The sequence below is a fragment of the Achroia grisella genome, unplaced genomic scaffold (genome assembly GCF_030625045.1).
Source record: "Achroia grisella isolate CSIRO2021 unplaced genomic scaffold, CSIRO_AGI_Agris_v1 utg821, whole genome shotgun sequence".
NCBI lineage: Eukaryota > Metazoa > Arthropoda > Insecta > Lepidoptera > Pyralidae > Achroia > Achroia grisella.
This window is the reverse complement of record NW_026713035.1, coordinates 2,277,036-2,303,457: the sequence shown is the minus strand read 5'-3', so window position 1 is coordinate 2,303,457 and position 26,422 is coordinate 2,277,036. Positions and strand designations below refer to the sequence as shown.

Here is a 26,422-nt window from a genome sequence, read left to right as displayed (position 1 = left end):
GAATAAATAAAAAATGTTTCGTATAACTTTTACATCGTATTAATTGCGGGTGTCTCACATATCAACTGAATACATAACAGCTTTTGAGTGGCCGCCCAATCGATTATCGTCGCACGGCGGGCGATGAGCGTACGCACCCAGCCGTTGGTAGGCGGCGAGCTTTGATAGTGTTGATACACAATTTGCATCGATAACAGAATTTAATTATTTATTTTTAAAATTTAGTATGATACATTATTATCGATATATTATCAAATATAATGTTGTGAAATTTAATAATAATTAGTACTCATTACACACACAGTTAGTTACATACACTCTGATCGCCGTACCAATGTAATGTTAACTGTTAAACCTGCTTTGATTTCCACGATACAGCCATAGCCTAGTGTGGAGTCATAGTTATAAATATTACTTAAGTTAAGTTTTATGAAATAAATGTTATTCTTATTCTTATTCTTACAGTTATGTTATTCTATACATTAATGTATCGAAAGCAAAATATTTTGACATGACAATTTATAAATAATGCTAAATATGCCTACATATATTACATCGTTAAGACAATGGTTAACATTAATAAATTATTCACCGCCAACAACCAAATAAGCGATTTCTTTTATGAAAAATTTATTACATGCATAATCCGGAGGCAATTTTAAATTACTGTGCGTTCATCAACGATCAGCAGCTAATAAATACATGAACGTCGATATCGATATCGACACTTGATGGGCAAACATCGATACATGGGATCGCTAATTAGTCGCCTGGTGAAAGTTACCGACCGACTGACCACAATCCGATACCAACTCGATGTTTTTGGTGCCGATTTTAGATCGATTCAACTTTCGTTTTTGACTACTCTTACTTACCGTTCACTACGAGTGTCGATTGAAAGACTGATTTATTTTTGAAGATCAAGAAACTACATAGACAACGTATCTTATGTTTTTGGAAATAAAGATTAAATTAGAACGCGAAAGTTCTGTTTGTTGTTACCTTTGTCGGCATTTGCATATTTCCTTTTGAACACATTTTTTGTAACCACTCATTTGTATTGATCTGCTCGAATGGCGAGTTTAAATTGTTTTCTGTATGAGATGACAGATATCGAATAACAATAATAAATCTATAGGCATAGAGGTTTCGACAAATGTCTATATTGCTTTTGTAAATGGAATCTGTACACTTTATTTTTTAACTGATTGGTTTCAGAAGAATGGAAAGAAATGTTTTTCAAATATATATAGGTATGTCTTACTATTTAGTGTACAGCGCAGCCTAAAATATCGTGCTAATTTAATAAATGAGATTTCTCAATTAGATGTGTTTTAGGGAAATCTTAAATGTAAAATATGACATTCTAAATTTCACACTTTTTTTTGTGACTACAAATTTTACTTGAGCAATCATTAGTAAAAGCAAAATACAGATAGTGTATTTTCTGTAGTTAAATATTCTTGTCTTTTGAGACTTAGTAAAAGGGTAGTAAGTATTCAACCCCTTCATATTATCATATTTAATACCTTGTTTTATATGTATTAAAATATGAAAATATAAATACAAATAGAAATATATCACAACACCAATTTGTAACAAGCACTGATGTTGTTTTATTACTAAACGAGAGAAATATAAATAAATGTTTATTAATATAGAAAGCAATTACGCCCACACTATCTCGCACCTTTTCCTACCTCGTAAAACTTATGAGCTCCCAAAAGAGTCGATACATCAAAATGATCATAACTCTTTTATATAAACAACTTGGTAGCTCCCACACAGCAACAATAAATTACATTACAATAAGTTTAAAGTCGAGAGTCGGTTTTAAAACTAAGTTTTTAGTTATGCAATTCAAATACTAACTAAGCAATATTTACTTCAATAACATTTCGTCTCATATCCGTCACCCGAATTATATTTTACGGTCTAGTACACCGCTTTACCTCCGATAATCGCGAGTTTGATTCCTCGCACGGTGCTAATATTTTTGTTCATGAGTATGATTGTTTCAATTGGTCTGGATGTTTCCTATATTATATATGGATTTAAAAAAAAATATCAATGTAGGTATTTATATCAATGTCAAATAAAAACAAGCTCTGTTTAGCTCTAGTCTTAGGTGTCGCTGGGTTAAAAAACACTATGTTAATTTATCTCGCATTATTTCATAAACAAAAATTTTCTAAAGAGTACATACACTCAGTAGTGCTCTCAAATCGCATGGCACAGGTTAAATAAAAGGTACAGATCATAATGATATCAATCATCAATGCCACTTCTAATAAAAGTACTCTACTAATCAACTATGCGGAAACATCTGTGCCAGCAGGTCTGCCATCTGGGTTTACGAGATGGTTCCCAGACACGTGTGTGTTGAGTGGTTCAGCTATTGTCTATGACAATTGGACGTAACTGTTGACGTTTGCTGGGAGTTTGTCTATATGAATGGTATACTTAATTTTGTTAATGGTATTGTAACATTGAACCGCGTTTACGTGATTTTATAGTTTTTTTATAAGTATAATCGTTTATAAGCTATATCAAAATAGCGGATATAGTATCTATATAGATATAGTTTTTCTATATCTACATAGATATAGATATACTCCAATTGAGTATTAGATGTATCTTTTGATTATTTATAATTTCAAACCGTGTAAGTTATTTACATAGTTATGCCTTATAACATCTTCGTTATCTAATGTTCAATCAGAATGTTAAAATAGTTACCCTGACTCAGCTAGTTTATTTTGATACGTATGTATATTTGTCACTTACAGAGTTCGTTTGTATTTAGAATAAATTGGATTTATTTTGATAAAATTGCAATTGCGTTTAAAGTAACATCTTTTTTTTAACCCAGCGCCATCTAGTCCCAAGCTAATCAAAGTTTGCGTTATTGGTATTTTTTGTAAATACATAAATTATACATACACTTGGACCGATACAAACAATCAAACTCATGAATACAAATGTTTTTACCATGCGAGAAATCGAATACCCGTGACGATCGGAAGTAAGGCGGTATTCTCTACCGCTAGACCACCGAGGCCGTCCCAATTAAGAAAATGTGGTAATGTACTACACTATTTCAATCTTACTTTCCCATATAATATTTATAAAGGTTTTCAAATGAACACTATAGTCAGTAGACAGAATAGTAATTAATAAAAATGACGATGCGTAAAATATTTATATCAACAAATTCCCATCACTTAATAGTTCTACTAAGTAGTAATATCCGACACGAGAGCACGCTACAATAAATGAAGTGCTTCGGAGATAAGTGCCCAGTAAAAGTATGAATAGTATGGGCGAAAGCAAAAGTAAACTTTTAGGATGTCAATGACCGGTCGACTGTCACGACCACTACTGCCCACGACCTGACCGTCAAACTTAGTAAATGCTATGACATTGGCAAAGATTACAGAACTGATAATGCACGTGATTTATTTTGTTTCATTCGGAATGCGTGAGAAGTGGTTTGTTGTCTCTTTTCGGCATGATACAGAGATTCTAAATGTAATTTCATTTTTATGAGATATGTTTGCAGATACTTCATTTTGAAAAAAGAGTGGCAGCAAATGGTCTCCATATATGAATAGTAATATGGATATTAAAAATATACTGTGTAGCCTATAGTATATCTAATGAACCTATTGCAATTCTTAAGAACAAAGGAAAGACGTCTACATACATTGAAATTTTACTGCCAAATCTCATTCTTCAACTGCAACAAAGTAGTGGCAGTAACAGATTAGACAGAGGGTACTTTATACTAATACTGAACTCATTCTATTGTTTTTTTCTTATGAATGATAATGGAATGGTGATCCCGTCTGCGCTAACGGCGTATGCTGGCGGGACACCATGGAGGACGATAAGATGAGCATGAGATCCCGTTAGCCTATCGTGGTAAATTTATCACAATGTTTCCAGGAGGATCCGTATGGAATCCAACCTGACATGGTACATTGCTAGCAATGGGTTTATTATACTTTGTGGTCGTTGCTTAATTTCTTTATAAACATTATGAAATTTGTAAATACCTCCATTCACAGACAAGTTTCACTTCTTTGTGAATGAATAAAGCCCGTCTGCGCTTGAATGCAGTACATATTTTTTTTAAATATAAAAACTAACATTTTACGTTTTTGGAATAACAATAACTTATACCATATATAGAGACGGGACAGGTAGCAACACTAATCACAAGTGTTATTTAAAGTGTCAACGCGTGTCAACTAGTGACTATGAAGTGCCAAGTCGTGACATGTTGTCACATTCAGATATTTTGAAATCCTCGAAATGACACGTGAGTGGTGAAAGTGTAAACAAAGACTTTCGTTTGAACGAGTTCAGTTTAAATGCCAAGTAATATTATTACTTAGGCACTGATAGTTTTTATTAGCTGAACGCAAGTGAAACTTGATGATCATCTAGAGATATAAAAAAATTAAATAATTTTAGAAGGACGCTTCTAAAATTTATGGCACCATGATGGTATGGTATACTGACGGCCTCGGTGGTCTAGTGGTTTAGCACACCGCCATACTTTCGATGGTTGCGAGTTCGATGTCTCGCAGGGTACAAACATTTTAATTCTTGATTATCATTGTGTATTAGTCTAGGTGTTCTATGTATATTATTAATATATTAGTAAAAAAGAATATTTTATAAATTATTACCAGTAACATAAGCTCTGCTTAGCATTGGACTAGATGGCGCTATGTGAATTGTTCTAAGATACATAAATCAATAAATAGATGACCAATTACCATTAAGTGTGTCATAAGTTTGTTTGTCATTCCAGTAACATCTTAATAATCTGTCACTCTAAACTATTTCATAACAGTAACTATAACTTGCTATTAAGTAGTTGAATGATAAATGACTACCAAGATTGACATAATAATATGTCCAAATCACAAGTCCAAATGATGTTGTCGCAAAATACTTTCGGTTTCAATTGCGCCTACGCCTGTGTAGGGGCAATGCTCGCGATCTAGTGCGAGATATACAGGCTAACACTAAATAGCAGTTTGTTTGTAGTTTAAAACCAGTTCCTTTTGTTGAATGAAAAGTGTGTGTGGTTGTTAGGTGTTGGGGAAATGTTCCTAAGTATCATTAAGTCATTAACTGTATTAGACAAATTGTTGACATTTTGGCCAATTTATTTGTAATTTTTATTATAAATATTGTATTAAACTGAGGCTAAAAAGAAAATATCTATGTTGAACAAATGACTACTTTATATTATCATATACTACTTAAGTTAGCGACTATTCTTAAATTTATAGGCCCTATATTTTTAATGGATTATAACATGTAAATAGAAATGAAAAGCCTTTCTTTATTGTGTTGTTGGGGCGAAAATTAGCACTCTAAAAATATCGACTGATTATCAAAACGGTCGTAATTGAATCACAAATCTGAACAAATGCAGACAAAGATTCAGCGTACGCTCGATAATTAACGGTTCATATACAAACGTTCACAGACCATAAAATATCTGTGTAAATTGCAAATTCGTCATAAATACTTTATATTTTTATGAGCAACATGCGTATAGCCAATATTGAAACGTGATATAAAAGTAATTGAGTTTATTTTTCATAAATACTTCGTAATTTTTATTTGAGCGGTACGAATAAAGACAAGTTGGAATCGTATGTTAAACGTAATAAAGTATATTTTCTATCAAAGTAATATCCAGTTCTCCACGCAGCGTTAAATATCTAGATAACAAGAATAATATCTGAGTTCTACTATATTTTGATGCAAGTTGTTACATTAAAAAAATGTTATTGTTTTTATTATACACAATGATAAATGTATGTGTCCAATGTAGATGATATTGTTTTATCAGTCTCTGCAGTATTAAGGTTTAAATCGCCGTTTCGATAGTCACGAGTTCTATATCTGTATACAAAAGAAAATGTTTATAATAAAAGAGCGAACCGTGCAATTGTACTTTTAATGTGGAACTTTATATTAAATGTTTGTATATTTCTTAAACATTCTTCCTGATTATACTCCCATCTGCGAAGGAGCTAATTATTGGACTCGGACACTATAGCCCCATCTATGAGAAGTCCCATAATTGGTCTCGCAGATGTGGTGTTAATGTCATTTTGACAGCTAAAAATTGAAAGATTATCCAACATTATGTCCTTAAGAGAAGAATCGTGTAAATAAGTAGTAACTCTATTGTAACATCGGAAAGTTAAAGGTAAAATTAAATTATTCTAAGATCTTATAAGAAAAATGAATCATAAGAAAGGTTCGTCAAAATTGTGTACTTAGTGTTCTAGATTTCTATTACATTTACATGAATTGGTAGGTTCGCATATGTATAAGGTCAAGTCCACAACTGTAAGTGAAAGTAAGTGAAGTAAGCAGAGTCGCAAAGAGTCGTGAGACTTTTGTAACGTGGGTGACTGAAATTGAATGGGTCATTGACCGTGTTCAGATTAGAAACAATAAATAATAATAGAGTAAGTATAGAGGCAATGAGAAATGGTTAGTATATACTGTGGTAAAAAGAACTTGAAATTAAAAAGTTTATTACAACATGTTGATTGTGGTCAATTTAGTTTGCAAACATTGACTACAATATTCATTCAAGTCATTTACTGCTTAGATTAAACAAGGAAAGTCGGGGTTTAATAGTTCCATTGTTACCAATGTACCATATCAGATAGACATCCACGCGGTCCCCTAACAACCATAGTGGTTATTTCTTGGTGAATTCGCCACGATGGGCTAACTAACCTGACTTTATTCTCATCATATTGTCTTTCATTAGTGACCAGCACCATTCCATTATCATCCATAAAAAAATATTAAAAATAGTCTGAAAGCAAAAGTGTAGGTATTAATACTCATTACAGAGCTACAGTCTTTCTAACAAGTGTAGTTGTTATGTAGCCTTCGAATAATATTATTACAATCAAGATAACGGTCTTACTAATAATACAAATGCAAAAGTGTGTCTATTTGTGTATTTCTTACCTTTTCACCACTAAACAGTTGAACGGTTCTGAATAAAGAAAGACAATGTTACACGGAGGGACATAGGCAATCTTTTATTTAAAGAAAGCAGACGAAGTCACGGGATATAGCTAGTTTCTTTATATTTGAATTGAAGAACTAGAGCATGACTCATACTGCTGTATATTAATGAAACAGCGCCATGATTCCATTAATGATAATCATTAAACTGAACCAACGAAAGTGGAAGCGAAAAAAGTTGGAAGTCACATTGCTATTTTTAACAATACAATTTTTAACTCACGATTTGTTAAACCAACTTTCTTTTATTATAACCAATTGTTGATTTGGTAAATTATATCATAGTTTATTACAGACACATTTAATTCTTTTTAGAAATGAAGCACGTAATTTCTTTGTCATTCGCACTTATTAGTAGTTAACATAGTAATGTCATAAATACTGATATATACTTAAATACATATTTTCTTTAAATAAATACATTATTTGTGAAGAAATCACTCGACCAATATAAACAATAATACTCATGATTGGGATATATATATGTTTGGGACGTGCGAGGAATCAAACCCGCGACCCCACCGATGTAATATTGTTACACAACAATATTACATCGGATGTACAAGTAAGTCGGAGTGCTAGACTACCGAGGTCGTCAAATAAAATCTATTTTATAACCAATTGTAACTAGAGCAATTTGTTGGATCAATAAATTTCATATCATTTCATTTAACAATTACTTTTTGCACACTTCTATTTTACCATCCACCTTTCCTACTTACGTGCGTATATGCTCATACCGATATCGATTTCATCATACGAGCTAGCCGGTTAAGCCGGTAACTTGCAGTTTAGCCTCTCTTTATTTCTGGATACTGTAAATTCAAACCACCGTGCCATTAACCTTTAAAGGAAACTGAGTTAAACCCATCAAAAGTTGAAGTGCAAGGGCACACCCAGCAATTATACTGTGAACCGCATACTTTAAAGCGAAACATACCACAAAAACTTTAAAGTAACCGAAAGAGTTCCGGCTCTGGTATACACTTTCTCCAGATCCCATGGCCCAGTTGATTTGGTGTGAATGCACCAACCCGTTTAGCAGGAACGCCCAAATATATGATGATTAAAATGGATCGTACTAGTGGTCAGTATCGATTCCTGCCCAATTAAAATGCTCTGTTTCTATCTTGTTTTTATTCACTATCATGCTATAGGTCTATTTATTTGTATATAGAATATATGAAGGCTATGAAATATAAGAAGATATACGTAATTACATCATCACGGCGTCATGATGATGTGCTTAGCGGAGAACTATTCGATACTGCACATTACTCCAATTGTGTTCACTTATTTTTTAATTTACTCTTGTAATGTGTTCATATATGTATATAACATATTTTCTTATTCTTCTTCTTGTTTCCCTATACTTAATCATTTGTCCTGAGTTACAAAATGCCAAGACGCCACTAGTTAATATATGGAATTTGGAATTGGACTATTGTAGGTTTATTAGTTACACAAACGTCCGCTACGAACGGATTTGAGGTCACATCTAGTTTCTTAAAGAATATGATAATTTAGAACATAACATAAATCAATAATTTCAGATTACCTGTATATACAAATAATTTCAATACTTGTTACAAATCCTTGTACGCACAAATTCTTTATAATTTTAATAATGTAAACATAACGTTTTTAATGTATTACACAACAATATTAATGGTCGTTCCCTGCGCCTTATAATACGCCCTATTGTTCTACAAAATCATATAATTTACAAAAGCGAAATGTTCGCAAACTTTCCTTTTCAAATTCCTAAAATGGGGTTAAAGGGATAAGCCCTTCTCCGCACTGTGACCTCTTCACCCATACACTTTCATTATACCGGCGGTTTTATTACTTTTACTAGGATTCTCGCGACTATAAAACATACATATATACACATAAAATAGAGAATATCAATCTCATTCTCATTTTGATAGAGATAGACTTTGTAAAAGAGATGTCTGCGTGGGTACTTAAGTCAAGCAGCTTGCTTTGTAAGCTTTGTTTCGGTTGAAGGTTGAGATAAAACAGTGAAATTACAGGATGAAAGGAATGATATTTTAATAGAATCCGTCCGTGATACTACTCGTACATTTCGGAATAGCAATGCACGAGTAGTATCACGGACTTCGTAACGTCACATGATAATGTGAGGCTGTGGTGTTATTCGTGTAAACAGGCTTACCACTTACGATCAGATGAACCGTCCGGTTGGGACTCAAACTTTGTTCTTTTTACAGTCACAATGGCACAGTTTTTAGATAATCTACTTATTTATGTGTATATATTATTTTTTAAATTAGGTACTTTATATATTGTGAAGTATACTGTTACACAAAGAACGTTTACTAAAATAAACGCGTGTGGATAAGTAATATTCATAAATGTTGCTATATAGTAATAATATTTATAGCGACTTGAATAACCTCTGTTGATGAACTCGCTTTTAAAGTCATAATTGATATATTGTAAATTATTGATATAACACAAAAAGTAGAATGGCGTTTACAGTTTGAATTGATAATAATTTACGTAGAATCTCGTGGGTACACGCCGACAATGCGGCGTCACCGTCACCGTCCGCCCCCGATCTAATGGGAAACTGGGCCTGCGTTTGTAATCAAAAGTAGGTTCATTATGGGAACGCGTTGATAGGCTTCATAATTTGTGTTAATAAAAAAATATACATACCTACTTAATGTTTGACTCATTTGAAACGTGCCAGTCATAATTATAAAATTATTCTTTTCATGTTAACCCTGAGTAAAAAATAAAACTATAATAAAATGTAACTAAAAATCTTCTTGATCAAATCAGATTTTTCAAAATCAATCAAAATATCTTTATAATATAATAGACCTACAGGAATAATCCTGTAGGTCTATTTTATGATATATCTAATCTACCGAACTCAGAATAACTGACAAGAAACACAGCTCTTTTTGCGTTGGGATGATTAAAAACTGTTTTTATATTTTATTTATTTTAAATAACCCAGTAATGAAATAAAACTAAACTATTGTAACTAAGAACCATATCTGTCAGTCATTTAACAAAAAGAACACATAATAATCAGTCTATTCGTTTAGGAGCTACAATTCCACAGACAGACACACAGACACGTCAAACTTATAATACTTCTATATTGCGTCGGGGGTTAAAAATAAAATCATGTACCTGACCCTGGATTTCACAAACAATACACGAAATATTATCTTATACAAATGTAGTTGAGTTTCAGTTTCGTTTTGTAATATACTTTTATCTGTGGTTTAGGTATGTACACTTAGGTAGCTATTTTGTAGCATACGATATCGCCTAGACGTATCTGTATGCGCTATTACGATCTGTCAAAATATTGACACGTCTATTATGTTTCATGTTAAATGATTCTGAAATATTTATTAATGACTTTCGCTTTTGAATTTGCATGGCTACAGTACATTACGTTTCTGTTATCTTGATATTATTAATAGAAAATGAAATTATTATTATGTATTCACATAAACATTGAGTTTTATTTCATATTGTCATTTATATATAAAGATAGTAAAATTATCATTTCGTGTACTATATTTTATTTACATATTTTTATTATATTTATCTTTAATTTTATTAATAATTTTACTGAAATAAGAAAGAATTTGGAGATGGTGTCAAAATTGGGAGTCCAGATCTATGTAGTACTTAATGTAGTACGTACAGTAATTTTATTATATCTTTTATATATATACATAGTCTTCATAACAATTAATATTAATACATTTCTATCTGAACAAAAAACATAAATATATTAAACATTAACAATGAAAAAAATATGTATTTGTAACATTGTAGTATTTATTTTATTGAACTAAAACTGTACAACCGATCATGCTCTCTACACACTTTCTATTTTCTCACATAAAAAGGCAATAAATAAGGTTGTCAACTATTTACTCATCCTCGGAAAGTATGTAAATATATATTATATGCAAATAGTTACTGTAATATCCTAACATTGTAAGTGTTCACTTTCCCCATAACGCTAAGTACCATAACATTGTAACACCAACGTTTGTACTTTCGTAACGCGACCCGGATGGTAAAATGAGACAACTTCTAATTCTGTGTTTTTTTTTCTTTCACAGAGGATGCGGGCGCGGCGCGGACTGACTATAGGCGTTCTTCTCATATTACATATGGTGATATTATTTACTGATATGCGGAAAACTTTCACACGCACCCTAATATTGGCTAAGGTTTAGTGACATGGAGTTTGAACAACTATATTACAATAACAAACATTTTTTTAATGAAATATCATGCTATTGGTTATTATGATTCATACATCATTAAACGTACCCCATCGGATGTCATAAAATTGTCCTTAAAATTTTCTTCAAAATTTCATTGAATTTGTTGCATGTTCCGAAAGAGAAATGTACTTCGTTTCACTTAACACTTACTGAATTGACCTCCTGAATTCAGACACTCTTATATTATAAGTAATATGCTATTACTATCCTGAACCACTTCACTTCACATCATACATCATAAACTTATATTGGGGCTTCCTTTTATCTCAAGTCCTTTTATTTAGGGCTTCATTGCGTTTGTTTTCTTACACTACGAGTGATCTTCACCTTAAGAGCTACGGTGTCCTGTAACGGTGTCCAGCGATGCTTATATGTGTAGGTTGTACCCATTACCTTCAATGGGAAATAAGCGCAAGTTGTGGAAAGTGGCTACCATCGTCTAAAGATCCGAGTGAAAACTGCTTTGTGGTCGCAGCATAAGTTATTATATACTATAACATTTAATTATTTGTAATACGCAAGTTTTTAACCCACTTTCTTCTGTCCGAGCAGGGTATATTGATGGACAAGATAAAACAGCGTACATCCTTCTCTATCACATATTTAATTATGTTCGAATGACAAATCTATTGATGGTTGAGTAAACCGTCCATTTCTATTAGCCTCTACATTTAATCACAAATTATATAATTTACTTCTTTATAAAATTAATTTAAAAAAACACAGAAGAAGCAGTTGTAGTGAAAACCTTAACAATTTAAACTACTAAGCAGGTAGTAGGTATTATTTACCACGTATATATAGGATTTTTTCATCTCTATTTTAATAGTGGGTGGGGATAGTTAGTAATGGAATAGTTGATAGGTGGAATATATTATTGTGGGTTGATAGGCGGAATATATATAATTTATGGGTGTTAATTTACTAATAAATTGGAGGCGATAGAACTTTCTCTTCATATTATTTTCATAGGTTAATCGCAAGGATATATCATTAGATTACAAAATTGAATAGCATTCTATCATCGTCCATTTAAAAATAATATATGTATATGATTTGGTCACGCGGTTGGGAGTGCCAACAGTAGATTATAAGTTATCTCCCAAAGTATGCAAACTTTGCAATGTAAATTCATGTTAGCCCCAGGAGACAGTTTGTAAAGTTGAGTAAACGGTTTCTGAATATAAAATTACTTGTGAAACTTAATTCATGTGTAAGTTGAGTGCTGACTCGTACATTATCAAACTTCTCACATGGCCAACATAAACATACAAATAAAGTCTTGGTCTAATCTCATATAGAGCTTGCATTGTAAGATAATTTATTCTAAAATTAATATCATTGAGTAAACTAGTATACTTCAACTCAACAAAAAGTATACACTCTGTATGTATGTATTATAATATTAAACATCTTGTTTAAAAGTTAATAATGAAAAAATAATAAATAGAATTTTTGTCTTAAAAATATTCTGATCAACATTGTATATATTATTTACAAATATAAATTAACATACAAAGCTCAAAGTTTAAAATCCAGAGTAAAGAACAACTTGGTTGTAACCACTGATATCCAAAAAAATATATTTTAAAAAACATTTTTTAATCAGTACTAATCAAAAGTATAATACTTTTTATCTATTACTATTGACGATGTTGAAATTAATCATCGACATCATCGAACACTGAAGCGCAGTTTAGATTTTATCTACGATTAAGCATAAATTAACAGACCATAAAGAGCGATGTGCTTATTAACTTCACTCGGCCGTAATTGCTACGATCGAGTTTAAAAATAAAAGGAAGTCAGTTATCTGATTATGAATCAGTACGCCAGTTTGTTTCGAAGTGTTTCAAAATAAAAATATGATCACGACTATTATATTAGATGAGACCAGTAGGAGACATTAGTAGACTATTACTGTTATTGTTTATTTTATTCATTTTTTTAGGAATACACTTTCCTTATGTCAATACTCAACATGCACAGAAAATAAACGAAACGGTTGGCAAGATTTTTAATTTATTTTAAATGGTTCTTTTTTTATATTTTTTATTGATTACTTTAAGTAAGTAATATTCCCTTATAATAGTATCCTATTAGCGTCATATAACGATGGAATATTTGTTAGTGGTTCATGTATACAGGCATAGGTAACCAACTTGATTCCCATTAGTTGTAAATAAAGCTAGACATTGCCTAAAAATAAATTGGCTAAGTAGAGTAAATATATAATACGATTTTCCTTATTCCATTAATTCATATTATTAGATGCGCCAGCTTCTAAGGCAATCTCAAAAAGAAATTCTGAGAATAAAATAATTAAAAAAATAAATAGAAGGTAAACATCACTCTTATTTCGTACAACGTAATTAGGAGAAAGAAACAAACAACGAGACACGCGACAGTTGGCATTTCTAACAAATGCGTACAAAATAAATTTATTTCGTACGTAAGTATTTTTTATAATATTAAGGATAGACTATTCGAATTTTTAGGATAAATATTCAAAGGTGCAGTAGTGGTGTAGAAAGTTCTTTATTCAAATAAACTTAAATTTCTAGTTTATTGGAATCAAGAACTTTCAATTCTATACTATTCTTTTATAATAAAAGATAATTATTTATATTAAATATTAGAATAATAATTTAAATTACACGATTTAAACTTTTACTGTTTTAAAAACTGCAATTCATTTGAAGAGTCACTACTCACGTGTAATACGAGATGAGCATCGTATTTTTTTCAGTTCAAAATTAATCTGCACTAATATTAAAGAGTTAAAGTTTGTGAGTTTGAATGTTAGAGGTAATCGACGATACTCCGAATATTCTTTAAGTTTGATAGCTCATTTATCGAGCAAGACTATGGGCTGTATAATTTCACACTACGACTAATAGGAGCGGAGCTGTAATTAAATATAAAACGGGCAAAATGTGACGCAGATGAAGTTGTGCAGGTCAGTTAGTATACAAATATGTTGTTGACTCTATATATGGACTAAAATTTATTTCGATCTGGACTTAAACAAGGAAGTAGAGCGGCGCTTAACAGATGGAAAGTTAATGATTTTTAATCGACACGCACTTACCGTTTATGGCCCATCACTAGTGCACCGCCAACAAATCACCATGTCATTCGTCTCACTCGGTTATTTCACAAAATTACCACAATCGATTATTTTCTAGAATATATTACTTTACTATCGGAAGCAAAGATTGTAAAGATTCAAATAAAGTAAGATACAATAAAGTAAAGATTGTTTCTATTCTAATTTCGTATTTTATTGCAGTGATTTTACTTGCAATATATCGGTTGGTTTGTATGAGATATTTATAACTGAATTATAGGTATATCTTTTATAAATTAACCGAACCGATGACGTAAACAATTTTTAAACATGGTATAATTAAGATTATATTTTTGTTGAAAATTGCTCAGGTAATATCATGATATATTGAAGCACAAACTATATAGTTATACTTGGCAGACTGACTTCACTTTTATATATTCGAAAAATAAGAATAACTAAATAGGTAATGTCGTAACTGGCTTATTAAAAATATCATTTGTATTTAAGTTTAAGGCTGTAAATAATTTTGTTTACCTCCCTTTTTAAAAGTCCTTCAATAAATGTCCTACTCCGAGTATTTTCCTTTCCTTGTTTTTTATGTATACAAATACAATAATACATACATAAATATTGGTGTAATAATGAAATTAAAATATATGACCGATCAGGTATCTTAGTCTTCCAAATTGGCTAAGCATTACTGATATCACGGGTGTCACCTGTGGCCGTAATACTAAACTATTAATGTGTGATTATAACATGCCATAGGGTGGACCGTCAATATGTTTGCCATCATAATTATAGAAAAATTTGGGTACAAAAAATATCTCCTAAAGATTTCTTACCGATTTTTATGTTTACATTTAATAATATTTTATATACATCAATAACTTTCTTCAATCAAATTTATTATGGTATTAGACAAATAAATCAATTTAATCACGGAGATACTATATATGTATACTATTTCAATGTGTACCTACATTTGTTTGAATAGTTCTGGGGTGTGTCTGCAATGAAGAAATAGAGAAATAGATTCTATTCCGGTGACCGGGTATATCCACCAAATATGGACATCCATCGACCTACTGTACCCGCATTGACGGACGCTCAAGTTCCGCTTAACTTCTCCATTTACCTGTTTATCCAAGTGCGGTAGTAAAACAAAGTAACTTAATCGAAGAGAAGCATAAAATTCGAGTAATTTTATTCCGTACACGTCTTTTATACGACTGTGAAGATAAATGGAATAAATTGAAATGCAATGTTTCGAGGTTACAGTAAGAGGATTATTGTAAGACAGTATTTTGGTTAATTAAGCAATTATATTGATAATCTAAAATATGTTATATATAAAATTCTCGTATCACAATGTTAGTAAGAAATAGAAAAATCTTTATTCAAATAAACTTAATATAAGCACTTTTATTTAGTTATTGTGCTCCACCGAAACAGCTGGACCGATTTTTTATGAAATTTTATATGCATGTTCAATATGTCTGAAAATCGGCTACTATCTATTTGTCATAGCCCTAAGTGATAAGGGTTATCCACCCCTAACATTTTTTTTTACAATTTTTTTTTATAGATTACATACATATATAAAAAATATATGTAACCCTAAATTTTAACCCATCACCAACCCCTATTTTTTACTAACGATTTTAACATATCAAATAGTTTAACAGTGGCGCAGAAGACAATTTTGGCCAACTGTGGGCGAGTATTGTTTATTAATAATATTTTTTTGAATTATTGAATATGAACTTTGTTAAATTAGTCATACAGTATAAATTTAACTAAATGCAATAATTTCTATAATCTGCATATTCGCGGTGTTGATTTTTACTAGTGTACAGATATTGATAGAGCACAATTATTGCTATAAACTTGTAGTGATAATAACAGGTTTCAACATTCTAGTATATCATCCACTATCAATCTAAGTTATCAGTTGCTATTTGATGAGTTGAAAAGTAACTATGGTAATATTTGTAAGGATGTTGTTAACAATTCTCGTTTGAAATAGATCAACAGTTGATAGTTTCCTAATTAAGGAGTTATATACAATTTACTACATTTAGTTTCAAATTCGGTTCGTAACTGAAATTTCATTATTATAGATATAGGAATAGAGTTATATTCTGCCTATGTATTTAAAACAATCGTGCGCTGCCATTGCACGGTAATTACCCTAAATGTCACAGCATTAGGTTGTCTCGAAGAGGTCTCTTTTAGAGATGAGCCCACTCTTTCTCACATTTTTTATAGTAATGATATTTAAAATTACAGATGCAATAAAGAATATTCTTATAAACCATACTATTTCTGATCTCTGGGTACTGCAAGATAGATTCTTTCTATTAAAATATGTATATAATTATTGTGGGTTTTTACTGCTCCTAAACGGCTCGACAAATTTGTATGAAATATTGTGTGTCTATATCAATGAATTCTTGAATAGTTTTAAATATTATTGGATACTGTCAGGCACTGATTTTGCAGTACGTCTGGTGGATTCGCTCAGTATACTTAGAAATGACTAAATAATTATTTAGTTATTTCTATTATTAATGAATATATCTATATCGATACATGTTTTAATTAAGAGTTGCAAAATATACTTAAAATATGTTTCCTAAAAGTTTTTTTTTAATTAACACATGTATTTAACGTACTAATTATAAACAGGACTATGCAATATACGAGTGTGAATAGATTATGAGGTAGCTTACGACAAAAGATGCGGACCTCGCGTCGGTAAGAGTAAAAGCCGGCGCTTTCCCGACATCGCATAGCGACCTACACCGTCGGCACACATTGAAATCCTGCTCAGACATATAATTGATGACAAATAGCCATAGTGCTGCTTTATTTTCTATTAATGTTTATTGTATTCTATTTCTTTAACCTGGACATAAATGAAATAGTACCATCTAGTACCCAAACGGAGTAAAAACTTATTTGTAATTGTATAAATTTGACAGTACTACTTATAATTAATTTAATATTGGAGGAATGAACACGTTAATACATATTTTTTAATATGTAAATAAACAGTTGGTAATTTATATTAAGTATAATGCCATCCAAACTAAACTAAAACCAGCATTTATGTATAAATCATTTGTAAATTCATAATTATTCATGTAATTACACTTTTAAAAAAATAACTTATGTAATCAGATAGTTTTTGTCGTTTATTTTCATTTATTATTATTATACTCGTATGCGTCATAGTCACTATCATCAGCATTATCTTCTTATATGGTAGATAAATGTTAATTGTTGCAGTTCAGACTAAATTGAACCTCCTAATTTTGCATTGAAAATTTCATCTATCACAATTAGAGAATCATTTCTTTTTTCTAAAAATGTAACAACAAAAAAGTTCTTATCACTGTCATGCAAAAATTAAATATAATTAATACTCATTTGATCATTAAACGCTAACCAATCTTGTATCAACCGTGAAATGCTGCCTTTACAAGCAACGGATATAAACAATCCGCGAGTTCGTGAATCGAGTACACGTTCTGTAATTTAATGAAAGTAAAATTTGCTAAGAGCATCGACCGAGCTCGCACTGACACACTGCACTTGAGGCAGCCACTCCCTTCGCGAATGCTATGTCGGATACAAGACGGATCTTGTTTGCTGCTGATCTATGTATCTACGTTTATAAAATAATGATTTAATGGAAGTAGTTTCATTATTGGTGCATTAATGATTTTTTATTAAAACTACTACATCACTTTAGTTTTTAATGTTTGATTGTTAAATGTTTAAATATTATTTTTATTAATAACAGTTTTAACAATCTAACATCTTGTCTATGGTAATATTAATATAACTATTATAATAATAATTTTAGTTTTTATTTATATATAGATTGTAATATGTAATTAAGCCGTAGCACAAAATAATAGTAAAGTTTGAGTAAAAATAATAAGGGTTTTAAACTCTGTTGCTTTTATAGTGAAATCAAAATTAGAAAAAGAACTTAAATAGCTCAATCTTGTAATATTTTTTTAATGTTGCTCACTGTGGAAATATGAAATTAAAAAGTTTTATAAGAGCATTGACCAGGCCACCACTGACATACTGAATGACCGGACAGACACCGTATCGAATAGGTATATTGCGGGTTTTAATTGGCTTTTTTTTATTTATTACATACCTATTGCGCACAATTATGATTTTGCTGAATAGCAGACTTAGAGATATTCGGAAACAAGTCACGTGAGATTTTGTATAATATTTGCATTTTTATCCACCTGTGTGCGTGTGTTTTGTACATATGTGTAATGGTCGCGGATTTGATTACTGCCACGATACAGTCATCTCATATTGTTTGTTATGATCTAGTGTTAGCTATAATATTATACCTATACAAGTATAGAAATACTCGAACACATGTATTTTTACATATATATATATAAATACATGTGTTCAAGTATTTCTATACTTGTCTAGGACCCATAATACAAGCTCTATCTAGCTTAGAACTTGGAATTGTCCTGGATAACTAATGCTATCAAATTTTTAACTTTTTCCGAAGAGATTTTTTTATGCGTACTTTGATAACAGGTAACTCTAATATACCATTTCACAGCTACCTGCACTTGTATTTTATCCTACTAGAATAATAAATGTAAGAATTTATAATAATCTTTTGATATTTGTTAATCAATTATAACCGCTCAATAGGCTTTTTAGAAATTTATTAAATATTTAGACAAAATTATCATGTAGACTATCGAATATTAACTTAATTTTGACTAAAAGGTACGGTAAGTATTATATATAAGCAATTATTTTCGCGTTAACATCAGTTGTATGTTCATCCATGCTATAGATAGGTAATAAATTCTCTAAAGCAATAAATAATTTCATACGTACATACTTGCGTTTGGTCTAGTTTTTAAATAGATCATCAGAATTTTAAAGCATTTAACGAGCTAAGCTCTACTAAACAAGATAATGTTTCAATAAAACGAGCAATGACTGAAATTAATGGTTATCTTGTATGAACAAATCTTAATCCGCAATGAATATAATATTTCGAAGACGTATACACACGTTTTCGAAATATTATATTCATTGCTGGTTAAGATTTTTTCATACAAGATAAACATTATTTTATAGCAGTGTAAAAGTAAATTATAAAATATTATTAAAAAAATAAGAAACTCTTGGATGCAATTCAATGACACCCGAATAATTCATGGCTTACTAATTTAACGATTACGGTTTGAAGTACCTGTGCAATATACATGTAGAAGAATTATATTACATGTAGAATAGAAATATTTTACTAAATATACTATACATACACAATGTGTTCATATTTAAACAGGGATTTATATAAGAGTTTCTATAAAGCAAACTCGTAAGTAAATTGATAGAAGGAAGCCTAAGTAGTTACATAAATCTATTTTTATTGGCCATACAACGAAATATAATTAAGTAATAGAAACATGTAAGGACCACTTAAAAATTTTAATAAGCTAAGATTTCAGAGATGCGCCCTCATTTGGTCTTAATAGTTAATGTTCCATCATATAGATTACGATCACTAAACGGTGTCCCTTAAAACTTTCTCTCATATTTATTTTATTACACAATTCATGTAACAATCAGTCTTCCCTGTTATTCATCCGGATTCCAATCTAAAATAATAGTTGGATGTACATAAAGGAGGTGCTTTTATAGCCGCAAGTATAAATCTTTATCGGAATAACAAAAAATAAACCTCAACACATCTCTTGTTGGGGCCAATACTTTCTAATTTCATACCTCGAGGCGAAACAAATGAGAGTTATAAATGTCTTGACGATTCGTTAATGCTGGGTTCAGAGATGTCAACACCCACCTCGATTTAGGCACCCATCGGTAATCATAGGCCAATAGTTTATAATTTCCGATACTTTTTTGTTACGACCACCCATTCTCTCAATTGTGTTTTGATCGGGACTATTTACCAAGCTTATAATTTGAATCTTCGTATTCTACTTGTAAAGTCCCTTTTTCCGTAAAACGATGTAAGACAGGTAAAATCAAAATCAATATAAATTACACTATGCTGAGATACTTTTTTTTTACTTTAAGTACAATAAGTAAAGTAGACAAATTTCCTGGTTGGTAGTTGGTCGTATAATTAAATTCGAAGGAATACGAAGGAAGAATATTACTTACAAGCCCGGAACTCAAAAATATTAAATTTAGATAAAATCGTTTATGGATCTTATTCCTGTGAAGTTTATTCCTCACGCAAATAAAATAGAGAGAATATTGGAAAGCCATTAGTGATGCTGGAAATTTATATACATAATATATGAGTTTTATATTTAAATTCTCAATCGAAATTACTAAGTATAACTTTTGCAACAATTTTTTACTTACATACTAGGTCTATTCTAAAGAATGTCTTTAGTGCGTAAGGCACAAAAGTCTCCTGCTAGACTATAAAAGTTATATATTATGAATATAATTTAAAAAATGGCGGCTTTAAAAAAATGTGACTTGTTCTCTGACCTCCTTGGATCAGAAGCATATTTGATTTGCTGCCTACCATCCTGGGTCAGAAGATGAATACTCCCATACAAATCAGCAATAATTTAAATTAAACAATTTTCACGTTATTCTAATTATCTATTACAGAAAATTGGAATCCACGACAGGGATGCCAACCGTTTTGACTGGAATCGGTCAAAATACGATTATGTACATTGTTAGAGAACTAAATTATATATTTATTTATTTATATCATGCGGTTATCGCACAATCATGAGTGGCACAAAAAATATTGTTAGCAGTGGAAATATAAATAATACACTACATTTTATCAGATTTTTTTATTCCATCGTACGAGGCTGAATGTTTTATGGTTGGCAACCTTGAACCACGGTCATCTGGCAACATTTAACATTAGTAACCTACATTATTGGGTATTTACATTAACCGTTGTCACATAACTTCTGATACAGGTGTTAGTATATTAAAACGGTCAGTATGCCGTATTAAATAATATTAAAAACTGCCCACACGCCGCAGTAGTGAAAGCTGATTCAGATAAGCAATTTTCCATGAAATAAGATATGAGTACAGGCGACTTATTTATGAGATGTGTATCTTTCTTATTGCCTCCCTTCTTTATGCTGACAACACAGTAGTAGATTAGTGTTGAAAAATTATATTTATGTTTAATAAAACCGGTCAATACTCATTGAACTCCGTAAACATCCTTTATACCGACACAGTTAACGACTTTTTCCAATATATATTAAAAGCTATTTCGCTTTGACAAGTTTCTTAGCTTGGGAAAATATTTATTACAATGTTTTTCTGACGCTGTCTTCAAAATGTCTGGCTTATACATTTCTCTTTAAAGGTTTAAAATTAGACCGGCATTCACAATTTTGAAAGCAATGTTTTCAAGAGCAAAAGTTATAATCAAAACTTGTCTTAAAAATATTACGATTTTCTCACTTATTATAAATGACAGTCAATTTGCTTGTTTCTTTATTTTTCTTAAGACGTTTGACGATTCGCCGTGAAATTTATTTTTTTAAAAGGGCATACTTTATATTTTGTAATCGTCAATTATTCCGGTCCTGTGGACGAAGACGCGAAAAAAACCTAACTAATGCACTAACTATGCATGTATACATTGTATCATAGTTATTACAAATAAAAGGAACACTATATCAGGCACATTTTAACTACCTATGGTACCTTTCTAGAGAAACGGAGATTTGGTTGTTATACTTGTATGTAGTAGTTATTGCTAATTTATTATATTAAATTTATTTATTGTATTATATTTTAAGGCTAGATCTATAACTTCTTATCTATCTAATGCCAGGAGGTAAATAGTAATATAGGGATTATATATCTAGCCTTAATATAATATAATTAATAAATTTAATATAATTAATTAGCAATAACTACTACATACAAGTATAACAACCAAATCTCCATCCATAAAATTAAAACAAAAACGAGTTTATTTACCGAAGTTACATTAAAAACGAAAACTGCTTTCAGAGTTACCAGGTTTATATATTTACAAAATTCAGGATTTGTATTTACTTTGACAACTTACAACTAATAAAAAATAAGTTTATTTTTTATCTGTGTATATATATATATATTAGTTTATAACTTCACCAGAAGTAACAGATTTCGATGATACTGTTTGATGTTTGATTTGACTGTTGATTTTAATTGGAAACGGGAATAAATTGGTCTTGTATTGGCCCGGTTTGTTAATTGGCCAGTTGTTTGTGGAACAAAATTATGTTGGTCTTTTATAAAATGTATGAAAAATATTATTATAGCTGTTATTGGCATTTTTACAATAATAGTTTTAAAATAATTAGTGTAAAAATTATAGTAATTAAAATAATATGAATACGTTTGAAGTACATTCAACCTACTGATGACAGTAATTTTAATAATAATATTACGTTAATACCAAACACATAATGATAAACTTTGTAAAAGTCATCTAAGTGGATACTGAGGTAACTATGTCAGCCAATAAGCAGCTGCTTTGAAAGCTAAGTTTCGTTTGTAGGGTGACCATGGACAATGAAATTACAAGATAAGGCAAAATATCTTAGTTCTTCGGAATAGCAATGTATGAGCGTTAGCGTCACATTATTATGTGACGCTAACGCGCATTGCGTTATTACGTGATGCCCATAGTGCTATTCATGTATAAAGGCAACCGTTACTACTTAGCATTAGGTGGCCCGCTATTTTGTTTGCCATTCTAGGACCACTAACTTTATAACATAAGTACTATTCATAACTAACAAATAGCTGAAAGCTCTTTATGTCTTATTTCAGAGTGGAACCCTCAGTGACCAGTCTTCAAATGAAAGTAGCAGTGGAGGTAATGCGGGTGCTGATTCCAATAGTGCTGCTGAGCCTTCAGCAGACCAGTTAGCAATGGAGTCATCAGAACGGGAAACCCCAAGTCATGCGTATAACGGACCTCCACCACCGGCTCCACCACCGCATAACAGACGGCAGAATCCACCTCACCATCAGCCTCATCACCCATTAGGTACGAAAAGAAATTACATATTATACTTTACCTTAGTTAATTTTATGTAAGTAAGTATAATTAGGACATAGCATTATTGCAATATCAATTTTTAAAATATTATATGATGTGTTGTATCAAGGTTATTTTGTATATACCAAATTACACATCGAAACCGTCCTATTAATTGGTATTATTTTTATATTATAGATACCTATAATAATTAAAAGAATTTATTAGTAGTATCTATTAATATTTTATTTACTTGATCGTGATTTATTAATTGTATTTTTTTCATTATTTTCAGGCATGCCAAGGATTCCCAATCATCATCCAATTCATTCAAAACCATTCGCTTTAGGACATCCAGTGAACCATCACAAAAATGATATTGGACCAGGTTTCCGTGGACCTCCTCCTCCACCTGCACCTCCTGCTGATGCTCAGACATCGGCCAGTGAAAAAGTATTCAGTGGCGCCGGGGACGTCTGGCCCGCTCCCGCTCCTGACATGCCGAAGATCGTATCACTTGATGTGAAATGTGAAAAAAATGCCATGCGTGTTTTTCTTAGCTTCGACAAACCGTTCTTTGGAATAGTGTTCTCTAAGGGACATTATTCCAACCATCAGTGTGTACATCTACCACCTAATTTAGGTAGATCAACTGCATCCTTCGAAATTGGTGCTCATGCATGTGGTACAGCCGGCAGCGGCGATCCACGATACAGAGGAGATGTTGCAGCCGCTGGAACTTACTTTGAAAATGTAATAGTTATTCAATACGACCCTCAAGTGCAAGAAGTTTGGGATCAAGCACGTAAGTTACGTTGCACATGGCATGACCAATATGAAAAAGCAGTAACATTCAGACCATTCCCAGTTGATATGTTGGACGTTGTAAGAGCAGACTTTGCTGGTGATAATGTTGGTTGTTGGATGCAAATTCAAGTGGGCAAGGGACCGTGGGCATCAGAAGTGTCAGGTCTTGTGAAGATTGGTCAAACAATGACCATGGTTCTGGCCATTAAGGATGATGATGCGAAATTCGACATGTTAGTTCGAGATTGTGTAGCTCATGATGGTCAACGCGCTCCTATACAATTAGTCGATAGGCGAGGCTGTGTAACAAGACCAAAATTAATGTCAAGATTTACAAAAATTAAGAATTTCGGAGCTAGTGCCAGCGTTCTTTCATATGCTCATTTCCAAGCCTTCAAATTCCCTGACTCTATGGAGGTCCATTTCCAATGTACTATTCAGATTTGCAGATACCGGTGTCCTGAACAATGCTCTGATGGAGGCCATAATGTCATTGCGCCACATGCGGAGTATGGACCTCCACAGATTGATGCTTACCCTGTAGGTGTTGAAGCCAGAAGGGATGAAAGACGAGTACGACGACAACGACGAGCTACTTCTCCAGAAAAAGAAGTTGGGGTAAACAGAGTCATCCGTGTGGTATCTGCTGGCGATTTAAATTTGGATACATCGGAAGATACTCCTGCTCCCAGGATTGTTCCAACTCCAGGGCTAGTTTGTATGACTACTCCTGGTTTTGCAGCTACGCTTGGCGCTCTTCTTGCCACTTTACTCTGCTCTTGTGCTGTATCAGCAGTATTATTTATAAAATTGCGTCCTATGACATCATTGAAAAAGAAAACAGCAGCTATCGCCACGATAGCCCGGCCACACCCACCGCCCACTGCACATGTAATTTCAAAAAGTCAGTTCTATTCGTAACGTCGCCTATTTAACTCAATTTGTACATATTAGTGTGATGAGACTGAAGTATGAGAATCGTGCAAATTATATGTGCGTGTAATCAGTGTGCTCAAACATATTAAATGGAATTGCAGAAGTATGTATTTAGTATTAATAATTTATTAAATTTTAATTTATTACAACAAAGGCCTTAAAGACGCTTCAATTAAAATATTTGTTTCCTATGTGATGAATTATAGGTAGAATATGAGGCATATATTTATTATTCTACATCAATACATTCAGCTTTTCCATTGTATTACGTTTTATTGTATGGCCTGTAGTTGTGACATATTGACATTGTGACAGTCCAATGATGGGGCGAAGTTAGAACAAATTATTCAATTCACAAAATGTAGTATTACATTTATCATAAGTACAATCTTCTGTTACCTCTTTTCGAATAGAGTATTTGAATTAGGGGCAACGGAAAATACACGTGTTTTATCAATATTTAGGTGAACCGCTAGCATATAATTTAAAATAACTTGTCATTAGTATTAATATTATTTAATTTAGTTAAGTTATCGATGTAGTCATTGCTACGTGTAATTTATTTATTTTATACCACCTGAGTACCTCTTCTTCTATTTAACTTTATTTATTTTGTTATTGATGTTATCTTCCGTCACAATATTAGGATGATTTATCTATTGTTGGAAATGTTATAACTTTGTTAAATGTTAATTTATTTCCATTATTGTTATGTTCGATGTCCAAATAATAAAGAAAAAGTATAATAAATTCCATTCAACAGCAAAAACTGTAAAATAGAAAATATTTCAGAAAAAATAAATATTACGAAGAATTTATGTGTTTTAATTTAACTAAATTAAATAAAATTCAGTGAATTTAAATAAATTGGAGCAGGGATTAATTTTGTAGTTTATAATTACAAGTACTTCTTAGAATAGAAAGCAGGGTTAGTAGTTAGTTGTATATTAGCACAGATAACATAATATTACATAATATTAGTTAATTTTTACCGAGGGAGGTACATTTAGACGCCGGCACCTGACCTATCTATTCCAGTCGCCAATCGGCTTGCTTTGAAACATGTTTTTGATAGAAGAAAGAGATAAGATTAGATAAAAGTGAAATTACAGTATACGGCCGCATGACATCTTAGTCTGTCAGAATGGCAACAAATGGTGGGAC

General features: G+C 31.5%; 1 protein-coding gene across 1 annotated transcript in view; it reads left to right on the top strand.

Annotated features, from left to right (window-relative positions):
* LOC131852044 (uncharacterized) overlaps positions 1-25,829 on the top strand; it is a 36,312-nt gene extending 10,483 nt beyond the window's left edge. The window contains exons 2-4 of the mRNA XM_059202624.1: positions 11,208-11,261; positions 23,305-23,524; positions 23,811-25,829. Of these exons, the coding sequence (XP_059058607.1) occupies positions 11,211-11,261; positions 23,305-23,524; positions 23,811-25,243 (1,704 nt within the window). The 5' untranslated portion in view covers positions 11,208-11,210 and the 3' untranslated portion in view covers positions 25,244-25,829. The remainder of the gene's footprint in view (positions 1-11,207; positions 11,262-23,304; positions 23,525-23,810) is intronic.
* The last annotated feature ends 593 nt before the right edge of the window (positions 25,830-26,422 follow it).